This window comes from Notamacropus eugenii, chromosome 5 (assembly GCF_028372415.1).
Source record: "Notamacropus eugenii isolate mMacEug1 chromosome 5, mMacEug1.pri_v2, whole genome shotgun sequence".
NCBI lineage: Eukaryota > Metazoa > Chordata > Mammalia > Diprotodontia > Macropodidae > Notamacropus > Notamacropus eugenii.
The window spans coordinates 418589458-418608642 of NC_092876.1; the positions used below are offsets into that span (position 1 = coordinate 418589458).

The 19185-nt window shown below is 37.2% G+C and overlaps 1 protein-coding gene and 1 pseudogene across 3 annotated transcripts in view; one reads left to right on the forward strand and one right to left on the reverse strand.

Annotated features, from left to right (window-relative positions):
* The window catches only part of DOP1B (DOP1 leucine zipper like protein B), a 133186-nt gene that overhangs the window by 53131 nt on the left and 60870 nt on the right, over positions 1–19185 (reverse strand). For all 3 annotated transcript variants that reach the window (XM_072614920.1, XM_072614918.1, XM_072614919.1), the window contains 5 exons: positions 16395–17091; positions 11999–12267; positions 6442–6594; positions 2722–2822; positions 2137–2327 (listed from right to left, as the gene is read on the reverse strand). In XM_072614920.1, the coding sequence (XP_072471021.1) occupies positions 2137–2327; positions 2722–2822; positions 6442–6594; positions 11999–12267; positions 16395–17091 (1411 nt within the window). The remainder of the gene's footprint in view (positions 1–2136; positions 2328–2721; positions 2823–6441; positions 6595–11998; positions 12268–16394; positions 17092–19185) is intronic.
* LOC140504043 (small integral membrane protein 14 pseudogene) lies at positions 56–514 on the forward strand (annotated as a pseudogene).

Below are 19185 nucleotides of genomic sequence, written 5' to 3' on the forward strand. Positions count from 1 at the left end.
AAAGACAAAGATCGTTTAACAGTCTAAAAATTGTAGAGTTGTTAAATTATGAATCATGGGTAGGAGAAATTACTGTGAATATATATTTTTTAAAGTGCTCTACATATGTTATCTTTTTTAATCCTCACAACAACCCTGGGAAGTCAGTGTTATTATTATTATTATCATTTTTACAGATGTGGAAACTGAAGCACAGAGATGTTAAATGACTGGACCAGGATCACATAGTGAGAGTGTGAACGTATTTGCTCTCATGAACATGCAATGAGATGACTGATCAATCTGTTCAGACAGACCCCATCCTACTGTACACAGAGAATGCCTTCAGGAATTACCAGGACCTAATTCTTCTGTTGATTCTAGCCTCAGTGTTACTATGATAATAATGTTCTGGATGGCCATCGCAATGATCTTGTTACTAATGAGACTTCTTAATCTGAGAGGATCCATCATAGCTGGAAAATCAATCAGTCCACATAATGGACAAGATCCACCAGTTCCTCTTGTAGATTAGATTTTTTACGATAGAAAATGAAAACAGCTAACACCTTGCAAGACCAAATAAAAGAAAAAGGTCACAGTAGTCTTAACCCAATTAGTACTAATTTTCCATTTGCATTTATAGCATAGGATAGTATTGTTTTCATGAACTATTAGAAATTTTACTGCAATCTAATTTTTGCTTCCCTGACCTTATTTAGAGTATGTAATTTTACTCAGATCTTCCTAATTCCAAATCCTATACTCTAACTACTGTGTCACCTAGCTGCCCCTCCTCATGCGTATATTTTTTACTAGAACTGTGACTTCATTGCTTTAGGGAACACCTGATAAAGAGCAGATCAGTATCTACATAGAAACTTGTAGTCTTAAAGAGTTGCTTAAGGTATTAACTTGCTCAGGGTCACTGAGCAGGATCTCCACTATGTCATACACCCTCTCTTTAAAGGGTTTGCTAATTTCTCAAACATAACAGTTATAGATAGAACTTTAAAGATGGAAGAACTTCTTTCACAAATGAAGAGACAGATATGTTAATTATTTATAGAAGCTATTTTAACATAGAGCCTTTATTTTTCATAGAAATAATACACTTATACAATACATTAAGATTTAAAAGAAGACTTCACAAAAATCCTGTGAGGTATAAATATAAAGTCTAATTAACTGGACCATATGCTAATTTATTATCTCTCAGTTACACATACCTGGCAAAACTTAGTGATCTGGCTAGCTCAAATTACAACCCCACACAACACCATTCACTTCATGATGGTTTCCTCATGTATTAAGTATGGTAACTAAGAGGGAAATTGTTTCATGAGCATTAGTCCTGACAAACTCAAACTTTAAGGGAGCACAGGCTAGTGGATAGGGGGTTGGATTCAGGTTCAGATGCCCTGGGTCCAAATTCTAATTCTGTCTTTTGCCATCTACATATATACCTCTGGACATTAGTTATATAACATCACAGAATCAATGATTTAGATGTGAAAGAGATCTTAGGGGGAAAAAATCCATCCAATCCAAATTCCTCACTTTACAAATAAGGAAACCAAGTCTCAGAGAAATTAAGTGACTTGCCAGATTCTCAAATCAGTAAGCATCAGAAGTGACATTTGAGCCGTCCAAGTCTGGTCAGATCCTTCTACTGTGCCATGTTGCTTTTCAACCAGAAAATGAGGGAGTGGGCTAGGTGACTGCCAAGATCTCTGTTAGTTAAGAATCTGCAATCATTTGGTTATGCCACACTGGCTAGTTTGCTCTAATAGTGTAAGCTTCTGCTGTGTGGATAGAAGTTCCATTACTGTTGGCCTTTCCCCCTGTATCACTTAAACTATTTGCACCAAAGAAGGAGAAAGCTATTATTTTATTTTATAGAAGTATGACACCATCTGCTGAAGTATTTTTTTGTCTATCAGCAGAGAAAGCAGATTTTTTTTAGGAACAGTAGGACAACCAAGAAACAAAAGCATGTCTTAATATTGATAAGTGCTTCTGATTGATTGATAAGTCTCTTCTAATTAAAAAAAAACTCATCACCACTGCCACTATGATATTCCCCTAAGTTATTATGGCATGGTTCCTTTTCATAGGTTAGTACTTCCCCTTGTTTGCCCAATCTAGTGTAGTTACCTGCTGAGTTTTTCTGCTTGATGCAGTGAATGGATATTCTCTGTGTCTTTGGGTGAAGCAGAAACAAGAGAACAGGTTCCAGGATGCGGGACACATCATTGAGGGAAAGGGCGCGAACCAGCCAGCCTTGTGCTGCTGCTCCAATGGCCTCATCAGAACAAGTCAGGCTATCCAGTACTACAAACAAGGACCTGCAAACAAATTCTAGGAATTCATGTGTTGTGACAAAAAACAGAAATACTATTGACTTGTACCTGTTAGAATACTCCAAAATGAAATACCTTGTGCTTTCAAATTTAAGACATTTTAACCCTCTAAGTATTTTTCCTAATGATGATGCTGCCCCTAAATCATAAAAATTAATTACTTTTTCTTCAACACTGAAATCTTCCCCTTTGTAACAATGGAAAAACTTAAGTGAAACCAATAAACTCCACGCCTGTGTCTGAAATCATTATGGCACTTTCTGTAACTCTAGGTCCTCGCCTCTCTGAGAAAGGAATATTGCATCATCTGACTATTTTTGAAAGGTTCTATATAGAGAAATATCAAAGGTCCAATGAAATTTTTAAGCTACCAACTTACCTATCAAAGGAACGATTATGGGATGACACTCTATTGCTTTGGATTTCTCTTGTTAGGTGCCAGATTATGGAGAATCTAAATATTGCTTCCAACCTTGTTCCCTTGAATGCAAGAAAAAAGGAAATGAACAGTTTGGTTCAGCAGAAGCATGCAGTATTTTTCATGACGTGAGTCCTCAATAAGAAACAAACAAGGGCAGGAGAACTGCCTTTCTACCAGAAGAAAATAAAATACTCTTTAGCTTTTTTCTTTTCTTACTCATTAAAAAGACTGGTTGCATGTGAAATGTGTTTTTAGCACAAAAGAGATTCACTATAATTGAAATTAACGTCCAGACCTATATCTGGGTAGTCACAGATCCCCCTACCCCCTCACCCCAAGGCAATCTGTGAATTCTTTCAATTGCAATTGCATTTTCTATGTTCAGAAAATCTAGGCAGTTCCAAGGGCAGTGTGAAGATGGTGGAATAGAGGAAACAGCTGAGTTCTCCCAACTATGACCTCCAAATAACTATAAGATAAAGCCTCCAATTGAAGTTTAAAGTGACAGAGCCAACAAAAAGTCATAGTGAGACATTCTTCTAGCCCAAGGCAACTTAGGAGATTGGAATGAGAAGTCTGTGACACTGGGGTGGGATCTGGCCTGGAGTGCACATGGAAAGGGACAACAGCAATGGTGCCTTCAGGAGCTCTCAGCCAAAGGCAGTAAGGGGATCTGGCAACTGGTCAGTAAGAGATTGCAAAGGATCCCTGTGCTAGCACTTGGTGTAGGACCAGGAACTGTTTGGCAACTCCACTGCCTATACCCACTTCTGGGTCATAGTTGGAGGGCAGACAGGAGTACTTGCAGTCACAAAAGAGCAGGAGCCCTGAGGACCAGTATTATTTGTGGCTTCGAGGGATCAGGAGCCCTTCTTGGGTAAGGACAAGAGACCAGACCAGGAGAGCAGTAACCACAGGTCTTATTGGATCACATCATCTTGGAAGCACTCAAAATTCCCAAACATCCAGAACTAGATCTGAAAACAGCAGTATGAAAAAGCCTGAAGCTTGGAATGATTTTCCTTCCACCTTCACCCCAGCAACAGAGTCAAACTTCTCATACTATATATTAAAATAAGGTCAAAATCAGTACATGATTTAGACATTAAGGGTGATCTCATAAGTAAATAAGAGGAACACAGAAAATTTTACTTATCACATCTGTGGATAAGCGAAGAATTTATGACCAAACAAAAGAGAGAGAGGATCATGGAAAGTCAAATGGATAATTTTGATTATGTGAAATAAAAAAAGTTTTTGCTCAAGGAAAACTAATACAGCCAAAATTAGAAGCAAATTAGGAAACTAGAAAAAAAATTTGCAGCAAGTTTCTCTTCTAAAGGCTTCATTCTGCACATATATAGGGAACTGAGCCAAACTTATAAAAAAAAAAAATAAGAGCCATTTCCCAATTGATAAACTGTCAAAGGCTAAGAATAGGTATTTTTTAGGAAAAGAAATCAATACAATTAATATTTATATGAAGAAATGCTCTAAATCACTACTGATTAGAGAAATGCAAATTAAAGCAACTCTGATAAATCCTACCAGATTGACTAACATGACAGAAAATAAAAATAATAAATGCTGGGGGATATAGAAAAACAGGTATACTTATTGCACTGTTGGTAGAGTTGTGAAATGTTCTAACCATTCTGAAGAACATTTTGGAACTATGCCAAGGGGCTAGCGAACTGTATATACTTTTTTACCCAATAATACCACTACTAAGTTTGCATCCCAAAGATGTCAAAGAAAAAGGAAAAGGAACTTTAAGTATAAAAATATTTATGGCAATTCTTTTTGTGGTGGCAAAGAGTTGGAAACTGAGAGGATGCCCATCAACTGGGGAATGGCTAAACATGTTGTGGTATATGATTGAGATGAAATGCTACTGTGCTTTAAGAAATAATGGGCAGGACGATTTCAGAAAAACCTAGAAAATATATGAGTTGTGAAGTAAAGTGAAGTGAGAAGAACCAGGAAAACATTTTATACAGTAACTGCTGGGGATGGAAGCTCAATTCCAGGTGGACAGTCTCGGGCGGGTAAAGGTGGGAACTTCTAAATCTTAGAGTTCTCACAAGACCCCCCAGGAAACGACTGGGAATCGAGGTGAACCGAGCTATCTCGTGTATTTCCACCTCTTCCCGTGAGAAACGTGATGGGAGAGAGCTCTCCCCGCCCTCGAGATTGTCCCGGATCTGGGCACACTATTGTTATCTAACAGCACGGTATTCAGATGCAAACTATGCTGCTGGAGAGTTTAAGTAGGATCAGGAAAGCCTGAAAGTTCTCTTGGGCGGAGGGGCGCGGAGCGGACAGGACACAAGGCTCCGCTTTTCCTCTCTCGTCTCTCCCCTCCCCCTCTCTCCCCACTTATACTTCTGCTTCCAATCTCTTACTGTAAGATCTTTGCCTCCTTGGGAGATTTCTCTCTCCCTCCTAAGGAAGAGTTCCCCCTGCACATGTAACCTAGACCCTGAATAAAGCCTAACCCTTGTTCGACTCTGGAAAGTCTCTTCTCTCCTACGTTTATCCGGTTTGGCCAGCCGAAGACCTGTGATAGGTAAGGTAAGACTCGGGTAGCCCTCAGGCCTCTAGGCCTGGCAAGTAACAGCAACATTATAACAATGAACAACTGTGAAAGACTTGGGTACTCAGATCAATACAATGATCCAAGAGAATATCAAAGAACCCATGATAAAAAATACTATCCACTTCCAGAAGACAACTGAGGAACTCTGAGTTCAGAAGGAAACATACTTTAAAATGTTTTCTTTGTTTCTTCCTTTTATTTTATGCAACATGAATAATATGGAAATATTTTGCATGACTTCATAATATCTAATTAATAATTATTGCTTTCCTTTTCAGGGGGTGGAGGGATGGGAAGCAGGGAGAGAATTTGCAACTTACAAATTAAGAAAAAAAAGAATGTTAAACATTTTTTTAAAAAAAGATCTGAGTTGTTCTTTTTTGTCCTGTCACATTCTTCTGGGAGATCCATGATCCTTAGTTTGTTTTTACACTTTGAGATTTATATGTTTTGCTTATTTAGTAATCATATTTTCTTTTAATATTCTTTTTTTGTTTCTCCTCTTCTAGGTTTTCTTTCACTTCTGTGCGTTGGCATTCTCATTTTATTTTTCTCTCTCATTTCTTTGGTGAAGTTTGCAGTAGAGTCAAGTTTTTTTTAAATTTTGCTCATTGTTTTTGCTGCATGGGATATAAATTCTGCTCTTATAATTTTCATTTCTCTTTTAAACCACTTAGGAACAGTATGTTGTGATTCCACATTCTCAAATTTCACAGGGTTCTCTGTCTCATTAAATATTAAGATATTTGGGAATTTCGTTCCCTGGAAGCTATTAATATGGTCAATTTAACCAACATTTATTAAATAAGCAGCAGGGACAAATAATATGTTAGGCAACGCATAAGTTTCTTTCTAAAATTCTTTAAGGAAGTATGGTGAAGGACATACAGGACCTCTTGAGAGGTATGATCTAGCCTTCTACAACAATTCCGACTGCCTATCAGAACATTGTGGAAACTGAGGAATACCTAAGCAGACAAAAAGAAATAAGGTTTTATCTAAAATCATCAGAGAATCTAGAAAACCAAAGGAAAACCAGTAATGAAGTGAAGGGAGAAGTTAGCAAGTAAGAGACTTACTTTGTCATGTTCCAATAATGAATGGCAGATGATATCTTCACAGATGTTAGCTGATGGGGCCAGGCAATGTAGCTTGTAAAACAGTTCCACACAAGCAATGTGATGTTCCTGTGTGTCTTTGTTCAGCTGATTCCAGAGTACCTGTGCCACTCTCTGGGACAAAAGAATGATTATTGAAATTTTAGTTATCTCTTTTTAAAAAGTGATTTAAATAGAAAAATGTTAGCCTTCACCCAAAGTTTTCATGAACAAGAATCACTCACATAATATTGAAAAACACTATAATGAGCAGGTGCTGACATCACAACTTTTAAGCATAAAGTTGAAGATTTATGGGTGTGTATAATCACAGTAACTCATATTTAAACCTCCATGACTCCCCATGTAAGACAGCTAGTTTTCCAAGGTCATACACTGCATCCCCGTAAAATTTAGGCCCTTGGTTGAAATTAAATGTGTGTGTGTGTGTGTGTGTGTGTGTGTGTGTGCGTGTGTATTCGCATAAATCAGCACAGATATATCACTATTATCGGCAAAATATGTTCCCATATGCATGCCCTGCTGATGCTGTGGGCGGACAGTATTATTTTCACATGAGGACATTTTTAATGCTTTTAAAGTCAAAGATGGCCCTGTTTAAGATTCATGTAATATAAACATGAATGAAGTAAAACCCAAGCTGTAAAGAATAAGATAAAATGATACAGAATTTCAGCTAAAAGTAAAGCAAAATGAAAGAATAATTTTTAAATGAATGTTTAGATACTTTCCCCTAAAATGGTTTTTGCTTGTGATATATTTTTTAAAAGTAACTCCATGCCATTTTAATTTTTTAAATAAGGCACTAAATTGCTTAAAAACAGAAAAAAATTATAACAACTATTCATGTTGTCTCTGGATGCTGACTGGTAAAATTAGACCAACAAGACAGGAAAATGCATGCAATACACATCTCTCCTAATTCCTGTATTTTTTTCTCCTGTTGCTCTTATAGTGACTCTGGTTAACCAGTTCCAAGTCATTCTTTCTATTCCATGTGAGCTCTTCAAATGAAAGGCAGGCTGATTGCAGCTACTTGCCATTTGGGGCTTTTGTCATGCCTACTGAGTGACTAAAGTCAGAGGTGAATTGATGCTAGATAGCTCCAGGTGGGCCATGGCATCCATCTGGACACGTTATCAGGCCAAAGACATTAGGAGTACTAGACCAACCAATGACCAGAGGTAAGTATGGGGTGGGCAGTACTGTTCTGGACTGGCAGCTGCCAAAAAACCTCAGCTGCTAGGGTGATCAGGCTGGGAGACTCATTCAAACATCAGCATCTCTCTCTATTTTCTCTAATTGTTTGTAGAGCAAATCCCAATGAATCCCAAACATATAACTCCTTCCTTTATTATGCAATTAATTAATTATGCAATTAATCAACAAGTATTTATTAATTTATTTAATGTGAATATTTTTAGGTGATACCATATATCTGTTAATTATTATGTACGAGGTACTGTGCTAAGCATTGGGGATATGAAGATAAAGGAGACAACATATGTAAACAAGAACATAAAAGATAAATACAGAGGATAGGGAAGGTAATCTTAACAAAACGTACTAGCAGTTTAGCACAGTGCTTAACAAGCACTACTTAGGATACAAGCTTCTGGACTTGACCAGGGTGGGGCAGAGGCTTGCTTGCTGTCTCTCATACACAATACTCCATCTCTGTTACTGTGTTTTTTCACTGACTGTCCCCATACCTGGAATACTCTCATTCCCAACCTCCAACTCTTAAAATAGCCAGTGGAAATGTCACCTTTCTCCTGAAGACCTTTCCTTTCCCTCTTACCTCTCCCCTCAAAATAGACATTATTCATACACTTGCTTCTTAAACTCACTTAGGAGATTCTATGAAGGCTACACAAGATCATCCACAAATTAATATCTCCATTTCCTCTTCTCAGCCTTATTCTTCCATGTATTGGCTTCTGACCTCATCGTTCAACGGCATCTGCTCTCTCACTATTTACCAGTGATCTCTTAACTGCCATATCTAATGGTATCTTCTTAATTTTCATCCTTCTTAACCTCTCTGCATCCTTTGACTGGCTGGACCACTTTCTTTGGTATGCTCTCTCCTCTCTGGGGCGAGGTGAGAGGGAAAGGAAAGGTCTTCAGGAGAAAGGTGACATTTCCACTGGCTATTTTAAGAGTTGGAGGTTGGGAGCGAGAGTATTCCAGGTATGGGGACAATCAGTGAAAAAACACAGTAACAGAGATGGAGTATTGTGTATGAGAGACAGCAAGCAAGCCAGTATGGCTGTATCGTAGAGTGAGAGGAGGGGGAGTAGAGCCTAAGAGGATAGCAAAGATTGTGAAGAACTTGAAGTGCCAAATAAAGGACTTCATATTTATCCTAGAGGTAGCAGAGAACCAGTGGAATTGGTTGAGGGGCAGGAAGGGTAGGTGGCTGTGTGTGCAATGTGGTCCAGCCTATGCTGAGGCAGTGTTGTCAAATAGAAGGCTATTGCAATTGTCCAAGTGAGACATGGGGAATTTTATGAAAGACATTGTAAAGATAGAAATGACAAGATCTGGCAACTGGCTGGATCTGCAGAGTGAACAAGACAGAGGAGTCAAGGATAACCCTGAGCTTATGAACCTGGGTGACTAGATGGATGGTGGTCCTTTACAGTAACATGGAAGTTCAAAAAAGGAGGCATTGGGGGGAGGGGTTTAAATATAATGAGTATTGTTTTGGACATATGGAGTTTGAGATATCCAGTTCCTAAAGTCTAATAGAAAATTGGTGGTATGGGACTGGAGCTCAGGAGAGATACTAGGGCTGGATAAATAGATCTAGGAATCACTTGCATAGAGGTGGCAACTGAAGCCATGGGTGCTGATGAGATCAACAAGCAAAAGAAGATAGATAGAACAGAGAAGATGGCCAAGGACAGAACTTTGGGAGATACCCACATTTAATGGGTATGACATGGTTGGAGATACAGCAAAAGAGTCTAGGTAGGAGTAGTCAAACAGGTTGGAGGTCCAAGAGAGAGAAGAGCCACAAAAACCCAGAGAGGAGAGAGCATACCAAAGAAGGTGGTCCAGCCAGTCAAAGGATGCAGAGAGGTTAAGAAGGATGAAAATTAAGAAGACACCATTAGATATGGCAGTTAAGAGATCACTGGTAAATAGTGAGGGAGCAGTTGCAGTTGAATGATGAGGTCAGAAGCCAATACATGGAAGAATAAGGCTGAGAAGAGGAAATGGAGATATTAATTTGTGGATGATCTTGTGTAGCCTTCATAGAATCTCCTAAGTGAGTTTAAGAAGCAAGTGTATGAATAATGTCTATTTTGAGACTATCATATATAGTGAGATGGATAGCTCATAGCTCTCATCCCTCACTATGCACATCTTGGACAGATACTGCAAATGGATACTAAGCTGGCCCCTGAATGGAACAGAAGAGTTAGGCAGGGCTAGATTGTCATTGGGAAACTATACAGTTCTTTCAATCATCCTAAGACTCTCCTTAAAATCAATCAACATGCATTTTGAAGTGCCTACTATGTGTTAGGCACTGCACTGAAACAAAGGACCATCTTTTTAACATCAGTATTCTTCCAGCGATGATGCATGGCTGCAAGTCATGAAACCTATAGTCTCCAAAGAATTTAAATTTAAATTACTCAAGGAACAAAACCAAGGTACAAGCAGACTATCATACGAATAAAACTTGTATTGAAGCTGTGTAAAGCCCATCATTAGAAAAGTGTTTGAAAAGAAAAAGAAATAGGAAATGAATAAGAAAGTGAGCTGGCTGAATAGATATGAGAAATTGCACTGTATTTTCAGTGACGCCCAAATGTATCTATTTAATGTGAATACTTTTAGGTGATACCATATATCTGTGAATGAAGAACTCTACAATTTCTGAAGAAATAATATCACAGGTGTTAAAAATTGAGGATTACTCAAAGGGCAAAGAGAAAACACATAATGGAGATAAATACAGTAGAATATAACCAAGAAAACTTGTATTCTGTCTTGCCACTCCTGGCTCCTGTAGTGATGTCCCCAGGATTCAGATCAACTTGAACACTTGATGAGTAAACATGTGGTGAAATTTTCTTCATCACTCAGTGCGACATGATGAGTCAACACTCACTCTACTCCCCAAACTCAAATTCTGTTCATCTTTGCAGGCATCTATATTGTGTTTCTCACATTAAAATTTTTCAATGAACAAAAAATTTTTTTCTCCCTCCATCCCATTAAAAAAAGAAAATAAAATCTCTTATAATAAAGATTTATCCATCTATCTCTGAACACAACCCCTAAGAATGCAAAGAAAACTCTCATTCTCTTCCATTATCACCTTATTCTATGTTTTTTAAGTCATTTCTTTCAAGTTCTCTAAACCATAGTCTTAGGGTGAAGTTTATTTCCAAGATGCAGCTTTCAATAAATAAGGGCATCTTGTCTACTGATGACATTTAGTCCAAGTTTCATTTTTTTTCCTGGGGTGGCTTTAGGATCAGGACTCCTATAAATAAAGGGAATATTTGGGAAAGCAGCACATTTATGATGTTTGTTTCAGCATCATTTTTCCATTGAAAACTTCCTTTTTACTCAGAGTCTCAACGTCTCAATTCTATCTTAAGAGATTCTTATCCGATTCTAAAATTTATATTCAAGAAGAAGAGGAAAAGAAATTATCCAGGAAATTTGTGGTCAGAAAAAGCTAGGTAGGAAAATAGATGGAGAGATCAGATGGCATGATAGGACTCATGAAATCACAGACTTTATGAGTCTTTTCAAGACCATATAATCCATATCTTCACCACTCCATCTCCATTTGGCTTCAGGAAGAATTATCTGTCTTTAACTTGTTAAAAAGTAAACCTTACTATGTTAAAAAAAAAAAAAAAGAAAATTTTTAAAGAAAGGGATCTTATAATCTTGATGATTCATTCCTGTGCTTTAAAAATTCACTTGTTAAATTATTTTTTAGGTCAAACTCAAATTCTTTAGTAGTATAGCTTGAAATTTATTTCTCTTATTAGTTCCTCAGGAAAAAAAGAACAAAGAAATAGAAAATTGTCCTTTGTATAATAAACTTTAAGTATAACTAATAATCCTCAGCTTACCTTTTAAGCTAAGTAATTTCAGTTTCTTTAACCTTTTTTCAAAGTCACACATTATTTTATTATTATTTTAAAAGAAATTTCATGGATTCCTTTTGTTTTTCTATTACAGTAATTTCTGGATATAACTCCTCGAAAAACAAATAAGCCCTCTCTTGCAAAAAATAAATAAATAAAAGCAAACGATACTGACAAACACAGTGACTTGGATAGTTTTGTCTGTCATTTGATACCGATAGCTTCATCTTTCTAGTGAAATCTCAATCTTTTAAAAAATCTTCAGTTGCAAAATTCTAATTGCAGTTTGAACTCACTTCATGAATACTACTGTTTTCACAACAACAAACTTCCTTAATGAACAGGAAAAATGCTTTCCCCACATTCCAAGGTACACCCAAATTGATACGAACCTGATAGAAGTCTGTTTTCTTTGCAATGACTTTTAATACTCCTGGAACAATGGGAGGAATCGTTACCATCTGTAACTTTCCAATGAACGGGTTCTGTTCAGAGATTTTACTCCGTTTCATCCTGTCTTCACACATAAATGCCAGTGACTGAGAATGGCTTATCATCTCCAGCAGTGTGAAGATGGACACATTCTGCATATGGCAGTCATTTACACAGCAGCAGACAGTCATGAGAGATTTAAGCCACAAGGGGAAGCTAGAATCACATTCTCCACAAAAGGAAGAAAACAAAAAAAAAAATATTAAATTTTTTAGATTTCATAGCAGCTTAAAAGTAACCATCAGGCAAACATTCAAAGCCTAGAGATAGTTTAGATGCTACCCTGAAGTTTATTTGGTCAGTAGATTTGATACCTCTAGAGGGATAACAATCTGCTTTATACACTGTGGGTTCAAGGTGGATGTGTTACCCATAAATGCCTTCCTCTGCAGCATGGCATAGTGGACAGAAAGTTGGCCTTAGAGAATCAAGACATTTTAAGTTTGATTCCGATATTTAATGACTATGTAATTGTGGCCAAGTCACTTAACCCCTTGGTGCCTCAGGTGCCTCTAAGATTCTGTTAGAGAAAGACCATAGAACTGCCCTGATAGAGGGAATTTCCATACCAGGGATCCACATAGCAATGAAATCACATATATACATAAATATATGTGTGCATGTGTGTCTCTCAGTGTGTGTTTGTGTGTGTGTGTGTATAAAACCACACACATATGTCTATATACACACACATACATGCACATATACGTATATATATATATATATATATATATATATATATATATATATATATATGTAAACCCTCACCTCTAAAACAAAAACAAAGTCCTGTCAGAGCATAGATCTGCCAAGATCTACAAAACTCAGAAACTCTGTGACCCTCTAGGATTATCACAAACAACATAGTATATCTGAAAGAGCGCTGAACTTGTAGTCCAAAGACATGATTTTCAGTCTTGGTCCCAACATACTCATACTTACCTACATTCTGATTCTAATTAGTCATTTGAGGGTTAGCAACCTCTCTGAGCTTTAATTTTCTTATGTGTGTAATGGGGAAAACAATATTTGTGCTATTTGCTTTAGAGAACTGTTGTGAGGAAAGTATTGTATATCCTAAAGACTAAATAAATATGGACTATCGTTATTTGATCATGCAATTACATTTAATTGTCTTTTTCCTATTTAACAGAGCTACTAAAAAAAAATAGAAAACCAAATACTAAATGCAATTCTTTACAGTTAGATTCACATTTGTATTTTTTGGCTATGGAGGGTCAGAAGTATCACTGGAATTGGCTCAAATACATGCCACAGTGGGCAAATCATAATCTGCCTGGACTTTAGTTCTTTATCTGTAAGATGAAAAGGTTAGACTAGATGCCCTCTAAGGTTTCTTCCAGTTCTAATCACTACAAAATGGTTTAAAACCCTTTTTTCCTGCAAAAATAACAAGAAAAAAAAAAGAGTGACGAGAACAAAGGATCCACGTTAGAGGATGGAGTGTTGAACTTGGAAGTTAAAAAGGTCATGATCCAAATCCAGTTTAAGACATTCATTATCACCACCCACACACTCCTTGTCCTCTGGAAGGTCTCTTCCATAGGCAACAGATTTTCCTTCATCTTAATCTTTTTTTCTCTCTTTCTTTCCAACTTCTAACTACCAAAGAAAACTGAGTCTTACCCCCACCCCCACCAGTCCACAGATGACATAGTTTCCCTGGCCTCTCTTCTCCAGTACTAGCTAAATCAGAGGTGGGGAACCTGCGACTTTGAGGCCACATGTGGCCCTCTAGGTGTTCAAGTGCAGCCCTTTAACGGAATCCAAATTTGTTCCATGAAGTTTGGATTTAGTCAAAGGGCCACACTAGAAGACCTAGAAGGCCACATGTAGCCTTGAGACCTCAGATTCTCCACCCCTGAGCTAAACCATTCCCCTCAGCTCACTGGTTGGAGTGGGAGGGGAGGGGATAGTTGGAATGCTCTTTGTTCCTCATTGCCACTGCCAAATTCTTCCCCTATCTCCATCACTCAGGATCTTTCCTCCTTTGAGGTTCATACTATTCATCTCTATCACTTAATAAAAATTCTGATAGTGGTTTATAGACCTTCAGGTAACTTCTTCTACTTCCTCAACAAATTCAGGACCTGGTCACAATTTTCTTCCCTCCTTAACTCCCAAGTCTTCTCTCGGGCCACTCTGTCTTCTTTTTCCCATGCTGAACTCTTGGTGAACCAATTCAGTTCTGCACTGTACTCTTCACCCCCTCACCCCCTTATCACTTCACTTATCACGCCAACCCTCAGCTTTGAATCATGATTACAAGTGCCACCCTCACTCCTACACATGAACAAAGGTTGAGAAAAATCAGGCAACCATTCTGACTGGGTCTACTCCAAATATATGTTACACAATCCCAACTGGTTCCCCAGAGTTACTAGGCAATCCTAGTATACTTCCCTCATCAACTTCTTATCCCCCTCTCTACAGTCATTCTTCCAAACCTTTTCATCCCTCTCCCTACCTTCTCCACTAAGAAACACCTTATCTCACTCTTTTCCCTCAAATACCTTACAATTTGGCTTCTGAACTCATCATTCCACCCAAACCACTCTCTCCAGTTATGAATGATCTCCTAATTGCCTAAATCAATTGACTTTTCTCAATCCTCATTGTCCTTGACCTCTCTGCTGCCTCTGGCACTGTTGATCACTCTCTTTTCCTTGATACTTTTTTCTCTCAGGACACCATTCCCTCTTGGTTCTCCTCTGGCTGCTCAGATACTTTGTTGGAGACTCATCTAGATCCCATTCTTTACTTTTAAATATTGTAGGGTTCTTTACTGGGTCTTCCTCCTCTATATTACTGTGCTTGATCTCATCAGATTCCAATAACTTAATTAAAGTTTCTATCTTAATGATTCTCAAATCTACTCATCGTATCCTAACCTCTCTTCTGACCTCTAATCTTGTATCTCCAGTTGCCTTTGAGACATCTTGAATTGTAAGTCCAATAGATATCTTAGAGTCAAAAATGTCCAAAACTAAATTCATTGCCTTTGCCCCTAAAGTTTCTCCCTTCTCCTACCTTCCCCATTAATGTCAAGGGCAACACCATTGTCCTGATCTCTCAGGCTCAAAATCTAGGTGTCAAACTCAGTTTTTCAATATCTCTCACTCTCAATTCCATATCAAATTGGTTTCCAAGGCCTCTCAATTTCACCTCTGCAACATTGCTGGAGTATACCTACCCCCTTCTCTCCTCTGACATTGCCACCATTCTTTTGTAGTTACTCATCACATCACACCTGGACTATTACACTAGCTTGCTCATGAGTCTGCCTTCCTCAGATCTCTTTCTACTCCTCTGTTTTTCATTCAGTCAACAAAATGATTTTCCTAAAGCTCAGGTCCTATCACGTCATCTTCATGACTCCCTATTGCCTCCAGAACCAAATACAAAATACTCTGCTTGACATTTGAAGTCCTTTACAATCTAGAACCTTCCTAACTTTCCAGTCTTATATTTTGCTCCCTGATATGTACTCTTTAACCCAGAGACACTGGCCTCTTTGTTTTTCCAAGAACAAGATACTTCACCTCTAGCCTCCAGACATTTTCTCTAGGTGTCTGGAATGCTCTCTCTCCTCATCTCTACTTTCTGGTTTCACTTTCCTTCAGGCTCCAACTAAAATCTCATCTTCTACAGGAAGCCTTTCCCAACTCCTCTTAATTCCAGTTCCTTTCATCTTTTAATGATTTCCTATTTATCTTGTACATAGTTTGTCTGAACATATCTGTTTACTACCTCCCCCATTAGATGGTGAGCTCCTTGAGGGCATGCACTATCTTTTGTCTCTTTTTCTGTCCTTACTGTTCAGAACAGTGCCTGGCACAAAGCACAAGCTTAATGAATATGTATATATATACATATATATGTATACATATATATGTATATATATATACATATATATGTATACATATATATGTATATATATATATATACATATATATAGACGGACTGACCTTGAGCAAATCACTTAATCTCACTCAATCTCAATTTATTCAACTCTAAAGTAAAAACTAATAACAGAACCTGCCTCACAGAATCGCTGTGAGAATCATGAGATAATATATGTAAAATATCTTGTAAACCTTAAAATTTTAAAAAACATTAAATATTACTCAATAGTGAATTTATTTCTATAAATTATTTCACAAATTATATCTTTCTTCCCCCCCCAAATTTATTATTTGTTTTCAGTTTTCAACAATCACTTCCACAAGTTTTAAATTTTCTTCCCCTCCCTCCCACAACTTTTATCTTTCTTACCAGGTGCCTGGAAAAGAGATGTATAGAGTTGCTCTGTTTCTTCCTGAGAAAGGTAGACAGGGAAGGTGGAACAGTCCAGCAGAAAATGACAAGCAGCTGCAAAGGCTTCCCGGCAATCCTTGCTCAAATCTCCCAAGTCAATAATCACCTTGTGAATGTACCATTCCTCTTCCTCTTTTTCCTTTTTCTTGCCAAGACTATTGGTTGAAGAAAAGGAAGACCTTGAAGTTTTTAGCTTAATCGGAGACCCTCGGGCTGCAAACAGCTCTGAGAGCATCTGCTTAAACTGGGGCACCGTGATTGCCTTGGTTTCCCGTGAGTTTCTCTTATTGCCTGAGTTTTCAACAATTGTATCCCTTGCTTCATCTTTGTCTCTTGGGTGCACGGTTACTGTTGATTGATTTTCCTCTCCATGCTCTGGTAGCTGCACCCCAAAAATGTGCTTGTTGGTAAAGGTAGTAACCAGTTCCTGTATGGAGTGCAAGGTTTTCTGCATGCTACCATTTCTTTTCCAGACATCATCCTTTTCTGGAGAAATCCTAGGGATGCCTAAGTGCAGAGAAAGCTCTGGGGATGAAGCACTTAAGCCAATACCACTGTCTTCAGATTTAAGAGGAGGAAATGAAGCATCGTCATCATCAGGCACCACAGACTTTGTTTCTAAAGTTGTTTCACCATTTTTATCTATTATAGGATTCTGCCATGAAATAAAAAAAATTCATATTTGTTGAGAAGATTCAAAATGAAGGGATTCATATTTAGTTAATTTTTATACAATATTTAAAAAGTATACATAAATCAAAAACATCTGTTGCCTTTCAGAATTGTAATTCTAGTCCAGGATTAGAATCTTTTTTTTTATTCATTCATTGAATCAACAAATATCTATTAAGTACATGCTGCTTTCAGAGCCCCTGGGAAGCATAAAGTTAAGATAAGGTAGAATCTCTTCCATCCACAAGTTTACATTTTAGGAGGAAAATATACAGAAAACTATTTTATATAACATTGCACAAGTGTATGAAAAATCCATGGTCTTCTGTTAGAATAAAATATCAATAATATGAAGGGGGAGATTAAAGTATGATAGCAATCTGCTTACTCGGTAAGGTCTTTTTTAGAGTCAACTATTCTTCCTTACACATACTAGTGTTTAGTTGATCCTCCTCAAGTTTGAAGCACTCAGCATACCCTGCTCTCTAGGAAACAATTAAATAACTGATTTTTTTCTGTTTTTATACATGTAGTTTTAAATTTTCAACAAGGCTGATTGTTTTTTTATCAAATTTTCATAACTATTTGACAAAAAGTGTGGGGAAAATTAGGAAACAGTTTGGTAAAAACTGGTTTAGCTCCATTAACTTACTTTATGTATCCCATGATAGAGTTCCTAGTGGATACTCAGATACATTAAGAAATAGATGGGGGTACTGTTCATATCTTTAGTTAATAAGAGAAACATTAATTAAACAAGGAACAGAAACCATAAAAGATAAAACAGATATTTTCAGTTACATGAAATTGAACAGTTTTCACATAGACAAAATCAATTCAGCTGGAAAAAGAAGAGTAACTGTTGATTGGGAAAAAATAATCTTTATAACAACTATCTCTGAAAAGGGTGTTATATCCAAGATATGATAGGATCACTAAGTTAGAGCTGTAAGGAACGTTAGAGGCAACCTAATGTAACTCATCCATTTTACAGAAGAGGAAACTGAGGTTTAGAGAGATTAAGTTACTTACTTATGGTCACAGAGCTAATAAAATGCCGGAGACCAGGTTTGAATCCAGGTCTTCCTGACTCCAAGTTCAGCATATTATCCACAATGACTTATTAACCAATGGATGATGATGATGATGGCAGTAGTAATAATAATAATAGCTGTTTACTATGTGCCAGATGCTGCATTAAACACATTTGAAATATCTCATTTGGATTTCTGGGTCAGGTGAGCAACAAGATGGCAGACTAGATATTTCCTATGATCCTCGTGACCTCTTAAACCTCTTGAAAACAAATTATGTGCCAAAGATAAAGCAATTTTACCTATTTCCATGATCTAAGTCACTCTGAATACAAAAGAAAGTCAATAAAACAAAAAACAGAAGTCCGGGAACTGATGCTTACTGATCCTGAGCTCATGTAGCATCCTTTCCCCACCTCCTGTATCATCAGTGGTGAGGCTGCGCTAGCAGACTCTAGGACACAATACAGGCTTACACCAAAACCCATTCCTGCACCCCATTTTCCCCTCCCTCTTTCTAGTGCTATAACTGTAGCCTATAAAATAAATCCTTGGAAACCAAAAGTATTTCTACTTAACAACAAAACATATGGAGCAATAATAAAAGGAAAATTCCAAACTATTAAATTACTACAAAATGCATAAAATATCTGGGGATCAACCTCCCAAAGCACACAAAAGACTTGTATAGATTCAATTATAAAGTGCTCCTTAAAGAAATAAAGAGCACACTAACTTGCTGGAGGAATATTCAGTGTTCATGGCTAGGTTATGCCAATGTAATAAAAATAACAATAATATGAACATAATTTAAACTTTTAAGGTGATATCAATCAAATTACTAAAGGAATACTTTACAGACCTTGATAAAATAATAACAAAACTTGTTTAAAAAAAAGATTTAGAATATCAAGGGAAATAATGAAAAGAAAGTGAGGACAAATGGGAAATAGCATTTATGGACAGGTGAACAATTTGTGAATAAACAAGAGAGGGAGAGCATTGTGAGGTGTAAAATGGATAATTTTGATTACATTAAGTTG